The sequence below is a fragment of the Carcharhinus amblyrhynchos genome, chromosome 6, assembly GCF_965287045.1.
Source record: "Carcharhinus amblyrhynchos chromosome 6, sCarAmb.v2.hapA, whole genome shotgun sequence".
NCBI lineage: Eukaryota > Metazoa > Chordata > Chondrichthyes > Carcharhiniformes > Carcharhinidae > Carcharhinus > Carcharhinus amblyrhynchos.
In genome coordinates, this window is record NC_137329.1 from 59,200,230 (window position 1) to 59,216,284 (window position 16,055).

Genomic DNA, 16,055 nt, shown 5'->3' on the forward strand with positions numbered 1-16,055 from the left:
TCATAGCCACCCTCTGAAGGGCAATTAGGGATGGGCAATAAATGCTGGCCTAGTCAGTGACAACCTCAGCCTGCAAAATGATTTTTCAAAATCCTCTGATTGGCTAATAGCTTTCAAGGGTGGGAAGATCCTGCTGATATGGCATTGACTCTGACTTTAACCAGGTAAGTGCCTCAGTGGCACCAAATCAGATCACGAGGACACAGAATGGCCATTGCGGAGTTTCTACCAGTTGTCCTACACTGGACATTAAACTCCACCCATTTTCAGCACACTGTCCTAGCCTTAAACTCACCCTAGAATGATGAACTGGTGCTTCCTTCTTTCTGGTGAGGCAAAGTAATGACAGGAGGAACCCACATTGCCCTTATTTCTCTGGGACACGTGCTGGATTCACAACCCAGAGTAATGAGGTGAAGGGCTTTCTCCTTCCACCTGTTGCGATGGTACAGTGTGAATGGAGACGGTGTCAGACTAGGTCCAAGTCAGAGGGTCTCCCATGCATTGGCAAGGTAGATGGGCAAGCGAAGGTTCAAATATGGGGCAAAGCTTTGTCTTGATAATAACTCATGTGGTACACAGCATAGGAAAGCTTCATAACAGACACAGAGTAACAAAAAGTAGGTAATTCCTCACCAGGCTAAAATACCATATTTTGGCCTATGTTTAAAATAATAAATGACAAATGCTGAAGTATGAGATAGGTGGTAGGATATTTCTTTGAAATACAAACTTCATTGAATCCAAAGTCTCTTAGTTCAAATGATCTAATTGTACTTTGCATTAAATTTCTACTTTGTTGTCCCATTAATATTGTTCAATTTAAATTGTTAGATTATTCTAATCTTTGAACACAAGAAACACTGAGGACTATACATAGATCATTAACACAGGGTCAATTTGACATCAATTTCTGTTGAAATTTTCTACACCAGGGCAGTGCTGTCACCAAGCAGAACATTAGCCAACACTCAGCAGATTAACAGTTTACAAATTGCCCACACATTTGAAAAGGTTTTACATAGTGTGACTGGTATGAGTAAACATCTAGGAAGAGAGTTTACAAAGTTTCAGGTGTCCTACCCACGCTGACTTCCAGAGGCTTCTCTCCGACAGCTGTTGTTGGCTGAAACTTTAGATTGGGCTCGTTGTCCACGATAAGAAGATTTGATCTTTTGGTGCTGGTTGGCTCAGCTTGAGATGCTAGAAAGAAAGACCAATCAATTCCAAGTTTAGGCATGGACTCGGACACATATTTTACACAGAGAGAGCGTACTCCCGTCCCAATGGCAACCAATCAAGTTACACCCAGCAGAAATCAATGGACGGCCTAGCAATTGGAGGAAGATGCCCAGCCTGACACATCTTCTTTGACATTCAGGAATTAGCCATTTTGCAAAACTGCATGCAGAATTTTCCATCAGCATTTATTTCTTAACATTCCACAACATTACTTCCCTTTGGTTTCAAATCCATTTCTTTGTTTGAATTTGAATCAGTATATTTTTAAAAGCCTTTGTTTCTGCGCTTCTACATTCCTCTGTTTCAGCCAGGAATGAGGCCAGTGTGAGCCTGGGCCTGCATAGTCTCCATAGCAACCTCAATATTGGACTTCACTCTGTGTGAATGGAGAGGTCTTCTGCCTCTTCGCAACTTCTCTCGACACTGTGCAATGTTTCATTTGACACCAGCAAATTCACATTCTCCTGAGACAGGGTGCAAACACTACAAGGGTTGGTGAGCTTTTCCAGAGGATTGTTAAAGACCATCAGATGGATCTTTGTATGTCATGGCAGAGGGGACGAGAGAAGATAAGTAAGGCTGTCCATTGTATGTCGTCCTGCATACTGCAAAACTCTATTAGAACAGTAGCTGGACTACCTGATTTAATGTCATATGTGTGTATTCGCTGCACACACTCAGCAGTTCAGACTGGAGTCTGCATGTCTGTGTTTCCAAGTTAATGCTATACCAGGACCCACCGTCCATTAGCCTTTCCTGAGCTCCCACACATGGTGGTGCTGCATCAAGTGTTTGGAAAATTAAGCACACCAGCTAGAGACCAACGAGTGTCAATATATTAACACAGAGTGAAAGAATTAACAGCAATGAAGCTTGTTAGAAAAACAAAGAGGTTATAATGAAAAATAAGAATAATAATTTCACATACACTTAATGCAGAACAACTTGAGTCTCAAATGCAGCAAATCTTTTGAGTGTATTGGGCAGTTTTCTGGAATAATCTTTTCTTGAATCAAGAAAACAGGTCATTCTATTAATACTAATGAGTATAAAAACAAATTACTCTGAGCAAACCAAAACAGAAAATGCTGGAAACTCTCTTCAAGGGTCATCCAGATTCGAAATGTTGGCTCTATTTTCTCTCTACAGATGCTGTCAGACCTGCTGAGATTTTCCAGCATTTTGTGTTTTTGTATTAATGAGTAATCAGCCTGACGTCGTCAGCATTCTGACACCCAGCTAACAGTGATCATACACGGTCAAGTTTGTTATTAGGTTGGAGTAGACGATGAATGTGCCGTGAGTTATGATATTAAATTCAGAGAAAGCTGGGAGGAATACGCAAGAATTGACCACAAATATTAACTGAGAAAACTATGGATGAACATTGGGAGCTTTTCAAGTAAGATTTGTTACATAGAAACATAGAAAAACTATAGCACAATACAGGCCCTTCAGCCCACAAAATTGTGTCAAACATGTCCCTACCTTAGAGATCACTAGGCTTCCTATAACCCTCTATCTTACTAAGTTCCATGTACTTATCTAAAAGTCTCTTAAAAGACCCCATTGAATCCACCTCCACCACCATTGCTGGTGGCCCATTCTACGCACCCACCACTCTCTGAGTGAAAAACTTACCCCTGACATCTCCTCTGTACCTACTCTCCAGCACCTTAAACCTGTGTCCTCTCGTAGCAATCATCCCAGCCCTGGGAAAAGGCCTCTGACTATCTACCCAATCAATACATCTCAACATTTTAAACAAATCTATCAGGTCAGTCCTCATCCTTCATCTCTCCAAGGAGAAAAGGCCGAGCTCCCTCAACCTATCCTCATAAGGCATGCTCCCCAATCCAGGCAACATCCTTGTAAATCTCCTCTGCACCCTTTCTATGGCTTCCACATCCTTCCTGTAATGAGGCGACCAGAACTGAGTGCAGTACTCCAAGTGGGGTCTGACCAGGGTCTTATAAAGCTGCAGCATTATCTCCCGACTCCTAAACTCAATTCCTCGATTGATGAAGGCCAGTACACCATACACCTTCTTAACCACATCCTTTACCTGCACAGCTGCTTTGAGCATCCTATGAACTCGGACCCCAAGATCCTTCTGACCTTCCACACTGCCAAGAGTCCGACCATTAATATTATATTCTGCCATCCTATTTGACCTGCCAAAATGAACCACTTCACACTTATTTGGGTTGAGCTCCATCTGCCACTTCTCTGCCCTGTCTTGCATGCTATCAATGTCTCGCTGCAACTTCTGACATCCCTCCACACTATCCTCAACACCTCCAACCTTTATGTCATCAGCAAACTAACCAACCCATCCCTCCACTTCCTCATCCAGGTCATTTATAAAAATCACAAAGATTAAGGGTCCCAGAAAAGATCCCTGGGGCACTCCACTGATGACCGACCTCCATGCAGAATATGACCCATCTATAACCACTCTTTGCCTTCTGTGGGCAAGCCAGTTCTGGATCCACAAAGCAAAGTCCCCTTGGATCCAATGCCCCCTCACTTTCACAATAAGCCTCGCATAGGGCACCTTATCAAATGCCTTGCTGAAGTCTATGTATACTACATCTACTGCTCTTCCTTCATCAATATGTTTAGTCACATCTTCAAAAAATTCAATTAGGCTCATAAGGCATCTGCCTTTGACAAAGCCATGCTGACTATTCTTAATCATATTATACCCCTCCAAATGTTCATAAATCCTGCCTCTCAGGATCTTCTCCATCAGCTTACCAACCACTGAGGTTAGACTCACTTGCCTATAATTTCCAGGGCTATCTCTACTCCCTTTCTTGAATAAAGGGACCACATCCACAATCCTCCAATCCTCCGGAACCTCTCCCATCTCCATTGATGCTGTAAAGATCATTGCCAGAGGCTCAGCAATTTCCTCCCTTGCCTCCACAGCAGCCTGGGGTATATCCCGTCTGGTCCCAGCGACTTATCTAACTTGATGCTTTTCAAAAGCTCCAACACATCCTCCTCCTTAATGTCTACATGCTCAAGCTTTTCAGTCTGCTGCAAGTCTGCACTACAGCCACTAAGATCCTTTTCCTCTGTGAATACTGAAGTCAAGTATTCATTAAGTACCTCTGCTATTTCTTCTGGTTCCATACAAACTTTCTCACCCTCACACTTGATATATTCTATTCTTTCACGTCATATCCTCTTGCTCTTCACATGTAGAATGCCTTGGGATTTTCCTTAATCCTGCCTGCCAAGGCCTTCTCATGACCCTTTCTGGCTCCCCTAATTTCCTTCTTAAGATCCTTCCTATTAGCTGTATACTCTTCTAGAACTCTAACATTACCTAGCTCTCTGAATCTTTTGTAAGCTTTTCTTTCTTCTTGACTAGATTTATTACAGCCTTTGTACACCACAGTTCCTGTAATCTACCATAACTTCCCTGTCTCATGCAGAACTCCAGACAAATATTCCCTGAAAATTTGCCATATTTCTTCCATACATTTCCCTGAGAAAACCTCTTTCCAATTTAAGCCTCCAATTTCCTGCCTGATAGCCTCATAATTCTCCTTACTCCAATTAAACACTTTTCTAGCTTGTCTGATCCTATCTCTCTCCAATACTATTGTAAATGAGATAGAATTATGATCACTATCTCCAAAATGCTGTCTCACTGAGAGATCTCTCACCTGACAAGGTTCATTTCCCAATACCAAATTGAGTACAGTCTCTCCACTTGTAGGCTTATCCACAAACTGTGTCAAGAAACCCTCCTGAACACACCTAACAAACTCCTCCCCATCTAAACCTCTTACCCTAGGGAGATTCCAATCAATATTTGGGAAATTAATATCTCCCATCATGACAACTCTGTTATTATTACATCTTGATGTGGGTATGCCGGCGTTGGACTGGCGTAAACATAGTAAAAAGTCTGACAACACCAGGTTTTAGTCCAACCTATTTATTTGATAATATTCTCACAAGCTTTCGAGGGGTTACCCTCTTCGTCAGGTGAATGGAGAGTTCTGGCCTCAGACAGAGCATATAAAGCACAGACAGTTTAGAGATTACTGATTAAAATGCGAATCCTTACACCTAACCTGCTGTTCAAGACCTGAAGTGGCTGACAATGTGAGTGGTAGGAGCACTGATCACAGTTTAAAGAGATGTGTATTGTCTCCAGACAGTACAGTAAGTGAGGTTTTGCAAACCCAGGCAAGTCACGGGGGTTACAGATAGTGCGACATGAACCCAAGATCCCTGTTGAGACCGTCCTCATGTGTGCGGAACTTGGCTATCAGTCTCTGCTCAGCGACTCTGCGCTGTCGTGTGTTGTGAAGGCCGCCTTGGAGAATGCTTACCCGAAGGTCAGAGGCTGAATGCCCGTGACCACTGAAGTGTTCGCCAACAGGAAGGGAACAGTCTTGCCTGGTGACTGTCGAGCGATGTTCATTCATCCGTTGTCGTAGCGTCTGCATGGTCTCCCCAATGTACCATGCTTCGGGACATCCTTTCTTGCAACGTATCAGGTAGACAATGTTGGCCGAGTTGCAAGAGTATTTACCATGTACCTGGTGGATGGTATTCTCACGTGTGATGATGGTATCCATGTCGATGATCCGGCATGTCTTGCAGAGGTTGCTGTGACAGGGTTGTGTGGTATTGTGGTCACTGTTCTCCTGAAGGCTGGGTAGTTTGCTGCGAACAATGGTCTGTTTGCACAACCTCAAACAGACCATTGTTCGCAGCAAACTACCCAGCCTTCAGGAGAACAGTGACCACAATACCACACAACCCTGTCACAGCAACCTCTGCAAGACATGCCGGATCATCGACATGGATACCATCATCACACGTGAGAATACCATCCACCAGGTACACGGTAAATACTCTTGCAACTCGGCCAACATTGTCTACCTGATACGTTGCAAGAAAGGATGTCCCGAAGCATGGTACATTGGGGAGACCATGCAGACGCTACGACAACGGATGAATGAACATCGCTCGACAGTCACCAGGCAAGACTGTTCCCTTCCTGTTGGCGAACACTTCAGTGGTCACGGGCATTCAGCCTCTGACCTTCGGGTAAGCATTCTCCAAGGCGGCCTTCACAACACACGACAGCGCAGAGTCGCTGAGCAGAGACTGATAGCCAAGTTCCGCACACATGAGGACGGTCTCAACAGGGATCTTGGGTTCATGTCGCACTATCTGTAACCCCCGTGACTTGCCTGGGTTTGCAAAACCTCACTTACTGTACTGTCTGGAGACAATACACATCTCTTTAAACTGTGATCAGTGCTCCTACCACTCACATTGTCAGCCACTTCAGGTCTTGAACAGCAGGTTAGGTGTAAGGATTCGCATTTTAATCAGTAATCTCTAAACTGTCTGTGCTTTATATGCTCTGTCTGAGGCCAGAACTCTCCATTCACCTGACGAAGAGGGTAACCCCTCGAAAGCTTGTGAGAATATTATCAAATAAATAGGTTGGACTAAAACCTGGTGTTGTCAGACTTTTTACTATTATTACATCTTTCCAGGATCTGCTTCCCAATCTGCTCCTCAACATCCCTGTTATTATTGGGCGGCCTATAGAAAACACCCACTAAAGTTATTGACCCCTTCTTTTCCTAACTTCCACCCACAGAGACTCCATAGACAATCCCTCCATGGCATCCATCTTTTCTGCAGCCATGACACTATCTCTGATCAACAGTGCCACTCCCTCACCTCTTTTGCCTGCCTCCCTGTCCCTTCTGAAACATCTGAAACCCGGCACTTGAAGTAACCAGTCCTGTCCCTCAGTCATCCAAGTCTCTGTCATGGCCACCACATCACATTTCCAAGTAATGATCCACACTCTAAGCTCATCCACTTTGTTCACCACACTCCTTGTGTTAAAATAGATACATCTCAAACCTTCGGTCTGAGCACTCCCCTTCTCTATCACCTGCCTATCCTCCCTCTCACACTGTCGACAATCCCTCTCTATTTGTGAGCTAACCTCCTCTCTCCCAGTCACTTCAATTTGATTCCCACCCCCCAATCTTTCTAGTTTAAACTCCTCCTAGTAGCCTTAGCAAACCTCCCCACTAGGATATTGGTCCCCCTGGGATTCAAGTGCAACCCATCCTTTTTGTACAGGTCACACCTGCCCCAAAAGAGGTCCCATTGATCCAGAAACCTGAATCTCTGCCCCCGCTCCAATCCCTCAGCCACGCATTTATCCTCCACATTTATCGCATTTATCCTACCTTTGCAGTCCTTCTTCTCAACTCCCTTCCTAATTCCCTATATTCTCTTTTCAGGACCTCTTCCCTTTTCTTACCTATGTCATTGGTACCAATATGTACCACGACTTCTGGCCCCTCTCCCTCCCACTTCAGGATATCTTGGACACGATCAGAAATACCCCGGGTCCTGGCATCAGAGTTTCTTGACTGTGTCCGCAGAATCGCCTGTCCAACCCCCTCACTATAGAGTCCCCTATCACTACTGCCTTCCTCCTCCTTGTTCCAAAACAGGACCTGTGCATAAGAACTGCAAACTGAGAGAGCAGTTGCCATACGGATGTGGAAAAGGTGTCTAAAATTAGACAGGATCTGCTGATGCAAGTTATAAAAAGACAATGTGTAAACATTCGCAATTTGGTGAGAAGAGAAATTCTGTGCAGAGGGGCTGCTTTTTGCTTCAATACTTGTGTAGTGGTTTATGTTACAGTTTTGCCAGATGTTTATGACTTTGTGTAAGCTGAAGGATATATTAACTCTATTTTTCTTAAATCCAATTCACTTGATCTTAGCCAAAAGGCCGAGAAGCGATAATTCCTTTGCCACAGATGCTGGCCTGATGAGTATTTCCAGCAGTTTTTGTTTTTATTACTGTGGATAGTCTCTTTCACATCACATTGAAATCAGCCTTACCTAAATTGAAAATTTTAGTTGCTGTTTTGCTTATCTCCATTTTGAACACAGAATCATATTATTATCACTATTAGATAGATATAAATTAACTGTTAACTTTGCTCATTACTATATCCATTATGAGATGGCCTCTTGTTTCTCGAGAATATATTGTTGCAGAAGACTCTATATTTTTATATATTCAGTTTTGGGATTTGAGCATTGCTGGCTAATCCAGCATCTAATACCCATTCTAGTTGCCCTTGAGAAGGTAGAGGTGAGCTGCCTTTTTGGACTGATGCAATCCCTGTGTTGTAGGTATACTCACAGTGCTGTTAGGGAGGGAGTTCCACATTTTGACCCAGCAACAGTGAAGGAACAGCGATATATTTCCAAGTCAGGATGATGAATGACTTGGAGGGGAACCTGTAGGTTCTTGAGCGGTTCAACATGCTCAAGAAATTTACTAGCTTTCTGATGTGTGCTAAACATTTTATCCCAAACTGTTTAAAGGCTAAAATCCTCAAAGCACGCTAGCTGCTTGATTAATCTCTGCATTATATAACCTACCACTTCACAACTGCCAGAGAAAGCCTGTGCATAATTCCTATTATACCCAGTCTTAATTCATAGAACATAGAACCCTACAGCACAAACAGGCCCTTCAGCCCACGAGTTGCGCCGATCACATCAACACCTACCAATCCATAGATCTATCTATAACCCCCAATCCCATTAAATCCCATATACTCATCCAGAAGTCTTTTAAAAGACCCCAGCGAGTTCGCCTCCACCACCACTGACGACAGCCGATTCCATTCACTCACCACCCTCTGAGTGAAAAACTTACCCCTAACATCACTTCTGTACTTGCCTCCCCGCACCTTAAATCTGTGTCCCCTCGTAGCGACCATTTCAACCCGGGGAAATAGCCTCTGAGAATCCACCCTATCTATTCCTCTCAACATTTTATAAACCTCTATCAGGTCGCCTCTCAACCTTTGTCTCTCCAGGGAGAAGAGTCCCAGCTCCCTCAACCTAACTTCATAAGGCACGCCTCCCAGTCCAGGCAACATCCTTGTAAATCTCCTCTGTACCCTTTCAATAGCTTCTACGTCTTTCCTATAGTGAGGCGACCAGAACTGCGCACAGTACTCCAAGTGAGGCCTGACAAGGGTCTTATAAAGTTGCAGCATTACCTCCCAACTCCTAAACTCAATCCCTCGATTAATGAAGGCCAGTACACCATACGCCTTCTTGACCACATCTTCCACCTGCGAGGCCGATTTAAGAGTCCTTTGGACCCGGACCCCAAGATCCTTCTGCTCTTCAACACTACTAAGACTCCTGCCCTTGATAGTGCACTCGTTCATCCCATTGGTCCTGCCAAAATGGACGACTTCACTTTCTATTTTTTAATTCTATAAGTAAATTCTCCACTTATCTCCACTCTATGCCTTACCTTTCATTGAATCAATGAGGTGATTTTGTCCTTAATCACTATAGGCTACTCCATCGCACTTAGCATTTTCTCTTTACTGTAGATCTTACGGTATATTTAGTTCCCAGTCTTGTCCATCTTACAGCCATGTCTCAGTAACACTCACCATATCATACCCTCCGAGTTACGTTTATGCCTGCAATTCTTTTAGTTTATTCCTTGCACTCTGTAGGTGGAATTTTCCCAATGCCATTTTGGGCGCTGGCATGAATCAGATTGCAATCTTCCTGCACTAAGTAAATTTTGGGAAAGGGCTGAGTTTTGCACCAGTTCTGAAAGGGACTGGGTCTAAAGACACCAGCAAGCCCGGCTTCACAGAGATTGGGTGCCGTTTTAAAGGGCGCCCCAATCTCAAAGTGAAATTGAAGACCCCTCTCCCACCCACATCGATATTAGGACACCAACCTACATTGAAGGTATGTTTCTCCCTGCTCTACCCAATGTAGATTGCCATCCTGATCTCCCTATCCCTGCCGAACATGGATCACCAGCAGTGGGGTATTAGGACCCTCCCAATCAGGCCCAACCCTAGACACTGCCCCAACAACCATTGGCACTGCCAGATTGACACTGCCACAGGTCCATGCCAGGTTGGCAATGCCAGGACCAGGTGGCCATTTCAGGTGGGTGCTGCCAGGATGTCAGGGGACAGTGTCAGGTGGACACTGACCAGACATGTCCATGACTACCTAGGAGATTCAGTGACCTCTGATCTCCCTAACATGAAAATCACAACCTGGTTCCTGCTATGCTGGGTTCCTACTACACCCGAGGGTCAGAGATTCCCAGGAGCAGGAGAATCCAGTTTGAAACTGACTCAGCAGATTTAACCTTGCTGAGTGGGAACCAGATTATGTCTGGGTGGTCTGGGAGAATCCCAAAGGGAATGCTCGCCAGTGCTAAATGTGCTATTCCCTTCCCCCATGATTTCCTGAACCCACGCAGCCCCAGCTCAACCTATGTTGGGCAAAACACAGCTGGAAAATGCCTCCCTGTCTGTTCGTACAAAGAGTGCGTGTTTGGGCATGGATTCTAACTAATCTGTCTCTGCTCTCATGTTCTGCACATGTTTCTCATTTCTCTTTCCTGGTTTAATGGCTTTATCATATTCAGTTTTTCATTTATCTATATTGCCTAAAACACATTTTCTGACTGTTACTGTATTCTTTCCCCTTTGGTTGGTTTTAAAATTATTATCAATACCAGCTTTCCCACCTGAACCCTCCACTCCTGTTGCTAACTCAAAATCCTCGTGGTTACCCGATTTATCCTTTGTGTTAGGAGCTCAGCCCAGTTTTAAGTGAAGCTCATCACAGTTGTACAGTCCCTCCTGTCCCAGTACTGATACCAGTCCCCTCTTTCCCACATTACTTCTCCAACCACTTGGTGGTATAATCACCTCACTAATTTGCTATCCTCACACCAATTTTGATCTGATTCAAGTAATAATTTACAGATTATAAGCCTTGAGGTTCCATTCTTTCCTTTAATCCCTGGATCCTGATGCTCTCCAAATAGGTACTCTTGTGTACTCTTCCTATTGTTCTTGATCCCAACGTGATCTTAATGATTGGACCCCACCACCCCCCTCCCTTCCCTTATCCTTTCAAGCTAGTTTGAGATACACCTAACCCTGGCTCCTTGTAGGCAACATATCATGTGAGACTCTCAATCCCACTTACAAAGAAAGTTAATTGTCCCCTGCTTTTGAATTCCCTCCAACTACAACACTGCGTTTCTTCTCCTATTCCTCTCTGCCTTCTCCAAGGTGCCATGCTCTTCATTTTGACTGTCCTTCTGACAGTTTTTACCTTTATCCTCAGAAGTACCAAGTACATTATATCTGTGAGGATAGAGTTAATTTCTTTGAATATTGTCTCTCTGTTTTACATGCGTTCCTTTACTCTGTACAGCATCAGTGACACCAACCCCATTCTGAACCTGCATTCTGAGCTAAAGATGTGTGAGTGAGGTCTGGAGAAAATGATCCAAGTATTTCACCCCCGCACTCCCGCTCAATGGCTCTGAGCTGGAATGATTCAAGGCGGGGATATCAACTGCCAATGTGCGTGCCCTGGACACAGTTGTTATCCAAAACCTTCCATACGCTGCAGTCTAGATAGACACATAACTCACTCTTCCGCATCTGAGTTTATATTATTTATATCTAGTTTTTGTTGTAAATTGATGTTCTTTTTGTCATGCTATCCTTCACAAAGTAATGAAACACCTGCCAACATTGCAAATACTGCCCCAACACAAAACACATTACAAGCATTGAAGTGAAAACTAGCATCACCTCCCCCCACCTCACCCTTCACCCATACTGAATTTCCCTTCACACCAAATTGCCAATGTTTATACACAGATGCACTGTCCACTACCTGCAAAGCATAAGTCAGAAGTGTAATGGAACACTTCCCACTTGCCAGGATGAATGAAGCTCCAACAACACTCAAGAAGCTTGATACCATCCAGGAAAAGGCAGCCTGCTTGATTGCTACCCCTTCCACAAACATTCAATCTCTCCAACACCAACAAACAATGGTAGTGATAGATACCATCAACAAGATGCACTGCAAGAATACACCGAGATTCCTTCCAAATCCCTGACCACCACCATCTAGAAGAACAAGGGCAGTAGGTACTTGGGAGCACCTCAGCTGGAGGTTCCTCTCCAAGTCACTCAGCATCCTGTCTTGGAAATATATCGCTGTTCCTTCACTGTCACTGGGTCAAAATCCTGGAAGTCCCTTCCTAACAGCACTGTGTGTGTACCTACACCTCAGGGACTGCAGCGGTTCAGGAAGGCAGCTCACCACCACCTTCTAAAGGGCAGGTAGAGATGGACAATAAAAGCTGGTCTAGCCAGTGATGTCCATATCCCATAAAATGAGTATTAAAAAAACTCCTTTTATAACCATTCTGCATCAGTAGACACTGTCTAATTTTAGACATCTTTTCCACATCCATGTGACAATTGCTCTCTCAGCTTGTTGCCCTTATGCACAGGTCCTGTTTTGTAACAAATGCTTATTTGAAATGACCCTCGTGTTCATCCGTAGTTTTCTCGGTTAATATTTGTGTCCTGTTTGCAATGGTCAATTCCTGCCTATCCCTGCCAGCTTTCTCCAAATATAAAATCATAACTCATGGCTCATTCGTCATCTGCTCCAACTTAACATCAATCTGGACCATGTATGATTACTGTTTTCTGAGTGTTTCCTCACTGCTAAGTGAGGCTGATTACTCATTAATACATCTAGAATGACTTGTTGTCCTGTTGATTCAAGAAAAAATTGTTTCAGAAAACTGCCAAATACACTCAAGACATTTCTGCATCAAGTCTAAGTGAAAATCAAACTTGCTCATCACAACCTCTTTTTTTATAACAAGCTCCATTGTTGTTTGTGCCGACAGTCTCCTCATTCTGTCACTCTCCGTTAATGTACTGACATTCGCTGGTCCTTTCAGGGAAGGAAATCTACCATCCTGACCTGGCCTGACCTACATCTGACTCCTGAACCATGGCAATATGGCTGATTCTTAATTGCCCTCTGAAATGGCCTAGTAAATTATTCAGTTCAGGGGCAATTAGGGATGGGCAATAAATCCTGGCTCAGCCAGCGTTGTGCACATCCCATAAAAGAAAATATTTTTTAAAAAGTGAGAAGCTAGAAACAGTAAGAAGTGACTTGGGGATCCATGTACAGAAATAATTAAAATATCATGAAAAGATAAAGGAAATAATCTAAAAGGCTAATGAAGTATAGACCTCTCCATCTAGAAGAGTGGAACACATGGGGTGGAAATCATGTTCTCCAAACCCTGGTAGCATGGACAGCACTTTGAGCAGTCTGGGCAACACACTTTGAGGAGAATCTAGTGGCCTTGGATGCAGTGATTTATTTGAATGATATCTGGACTTCAATGGTTACAGGAATAGAGTGCCTTGGGAAATAGTCTAAAAATTAGAGTCAGGAATGAAATTAGGAGTCAATTCTACCGTTGCTCTTAATGGTGATAGGAGTTCAGATCTTTCTTCCAGAAATAGCAATCAATGCTTGGTTAATTAATGCTTGTTCATTTTTAATCTGAGATTAATAGATTTGTGGTAATTAAATGGGTTAAAGAATATGGAACAAAATTTGGTATATGGAGTTCAGTCACTGATCAGCTATGATTTCACTGAATGGCGGAACATACTCACTAGGCTAAATAGTGTACTCCTGTTCCTCTGTTCCTACATAGAATGATGTGGCACCTGGTGTTGTCAGACTTTTTACTGTGTCCTACATAGAATCACAGAATCCCTACAGTGCAGGAAGAAACTATTCGGTCCATTGAGCCTGCACCAAAAACAATCCCACCAAGGCCCTATCTCCTAACCCCACGTATTTACCTGCTATACCCCCCTGATACTAAGGGGCAATTTGGCATGGCCAATCAACATAACCCACACATTTCTGGCTATCTATCTACAGAAAGGGCTCTACATGTGTACAACTTGGTCAACAAGGGGAATGAGAGGTGGCATAAAACTAAAGAACAGGACTCCAAGAATGCAAACTGCAGTAGTGATCCCTCGAAGACATATAAAGAACAGCAAAGGGGGCTGGTATGAAGAAAGTGGCAAGAGCTGAAGAAGGGGATTTTGAGGAAAACTTTGCAAAGGACATTAAGGACAACACAAAAAGCATTTTCCAGCCCCAGCCAGGCTGCGACAAGGTGTTACTTTCCAAGATAGAGATCTGGGTAGAGTTGATTGAGGGACATAGTTCCTACTGGTAGAAGGAAACAGGTTTAAGGGGAGTGGCAAAAGAACCAAAGATGACATGAGAAAACATTTTTAATCTGAGTGGTGAGGATCTAGAATGCATTGTAAAACTGTTAGAAGTGAATTCAGTCAAGGTTTTCAAAAGGAAGTTTCACAAGCACCAGAGCAGAAATGAAATTCTGGGCTACAGGGAATGGAGAGGGGAGTGTCACTAACTAAAATGATCTTGCAATGAGCCGGTACTGATTAAACAGGCAGCATGGCCTCCTTCCATTCTGTAACCACTCTATAATTCTAAAGTTAAAGTGGTTCCTTAATCACAAACACAGATTATATTACATTTAGAAATCAAGAAATGGAAAACTGAATAGCTACATTGTATCAGTCTGCAGTTAAGGAGAGGAATTAAGAGTCAGGGACACAAGGAAACTGAAAATAAGTTAGCAGGTGGAACTAACTAGATTCAAAATAAGTTAAAAAAAAGGTGACAAAAGTGATGAGCTAAAGATTGACAAAATCTCCAGCAGCATTCACTTCAACATGGCGATCAAAGTAGGAGAGAAGATTATTGATGCATTGGCTCAATTTAGACATTGTTCACGTTGAGTGAAAAATTGCCAATGTCACTCTAATATCTCAGGAAGGTTTAGGAGAGATTAATGAGGAAATTAGAGACCTGTTCCTCAGTTGTGGGACAGTTACTGGCATCCACTATTTGAAACAGAGCAATTGAGCACTTGAACAAATATGTGCTGATCAGACAGAGACAACATGAGTTTGTGAAATGTTAAATTATGTCTAACAAACTCAGTTGAATTCTTTTTTGAGGAGGAGGTAACTAAGAAGGTATCTATGTATGTTACTTGCTTCCAAATGACATTTAACAAGATTCCAAAACAGCGTTTACTAACAAAAAACAAAATTATAAACAGCCGATTAGCTTGAACAGGTAATTGGTTAGGAGGCATGAAACAGTAAGTAGGGGGCTAATGGCTAGATATTCAAATTGGCAAGAAATAACTATGATGTCCTCTAGAGATCTGAACTGCAGACTTAGCTTTTCACTATGTTTATTAGTGATCTGAATGAAGAATAGAGAGCCATGTATCTAGCTTTGCTAAGTTCCAGAATGTTGCAAAGAGATACTGAGAGACCAGGTGAGTGGGAAAAGCTGGCTGGTGGAGTTCAACGTGGTGAAATGTGAGTTATCCATTTGGACTGAAGAAAGATAATACAGAGTGTTTTCTAAATGGTATGAAGCTTAGCAACTGTGGAGGAGCCCTAGGGTAAGTACAGAAAAAAACTGGCAGGAAGACTATGGCAGGTGAGGACCTAGAAGCTATCATTATCGCGAAAGAGGTAGTGTTGGGCAAGCTAATGAGACTAAAGGTAGACAAGTCTCCTGGCCCCAATGGAATACATCCCAGGGTACTAAAAGAGATGGCGGGGGAAATAGCAAATACACTAGTGGTAATTTACCAAAATTTGCTGGGCTCTGGGGTGGTTCCCGCAGATTGGAAAATAGCAAATGTGATGTCAGTGTTTAAAAAAGGTAGACAAAAGGCGGGTAATTATAGACCGGTTAGCTTAACTTCTGTCGTAGGGAAAATGCTTGAATCTATCATCAAGGAAGAAA

General features: G+C 43.2%; 2 protein-coding genes across 5 annotated transcripts in view; one reads left to right on the top strand and one right to left on the bottom strand.

Moving 5' to 3' along the window:
* The window catches only part of LOC145343954 (excitatory amino acid transporter 2-like), a 181,092-nt gene that overhangs the window by 161,440 nt on the left and 3,597 nt on the right, over positions 1 to 16,055 (top strand). The window lies entirely within an intron of this gene.
* LOC145343953 (uncharacterized) overlaps positions 1 to 16,055 on the bottom strand; it is a 51,941-nt gene that overhangs the window by 8,657 nt on the left and 27,229 nt on the right. For 3 of the 4 annotated variants that reach the window (XM_080190527.1, XM_080190524.1, XM_080190526.1), the window contains one exon: positions 1,084 to 1,203. In XM_080190527.1, coding sequence (XP_080046653.1) covers positions 1,084 to 1,203 — 120 coding nt within the window. The remainder of the gene's footprint in view (positions 1 to 1,083; positions 1,204 to 16,055) is intronic. The other variant, XM_080190525.1, reaches the window with a different exon arrangement.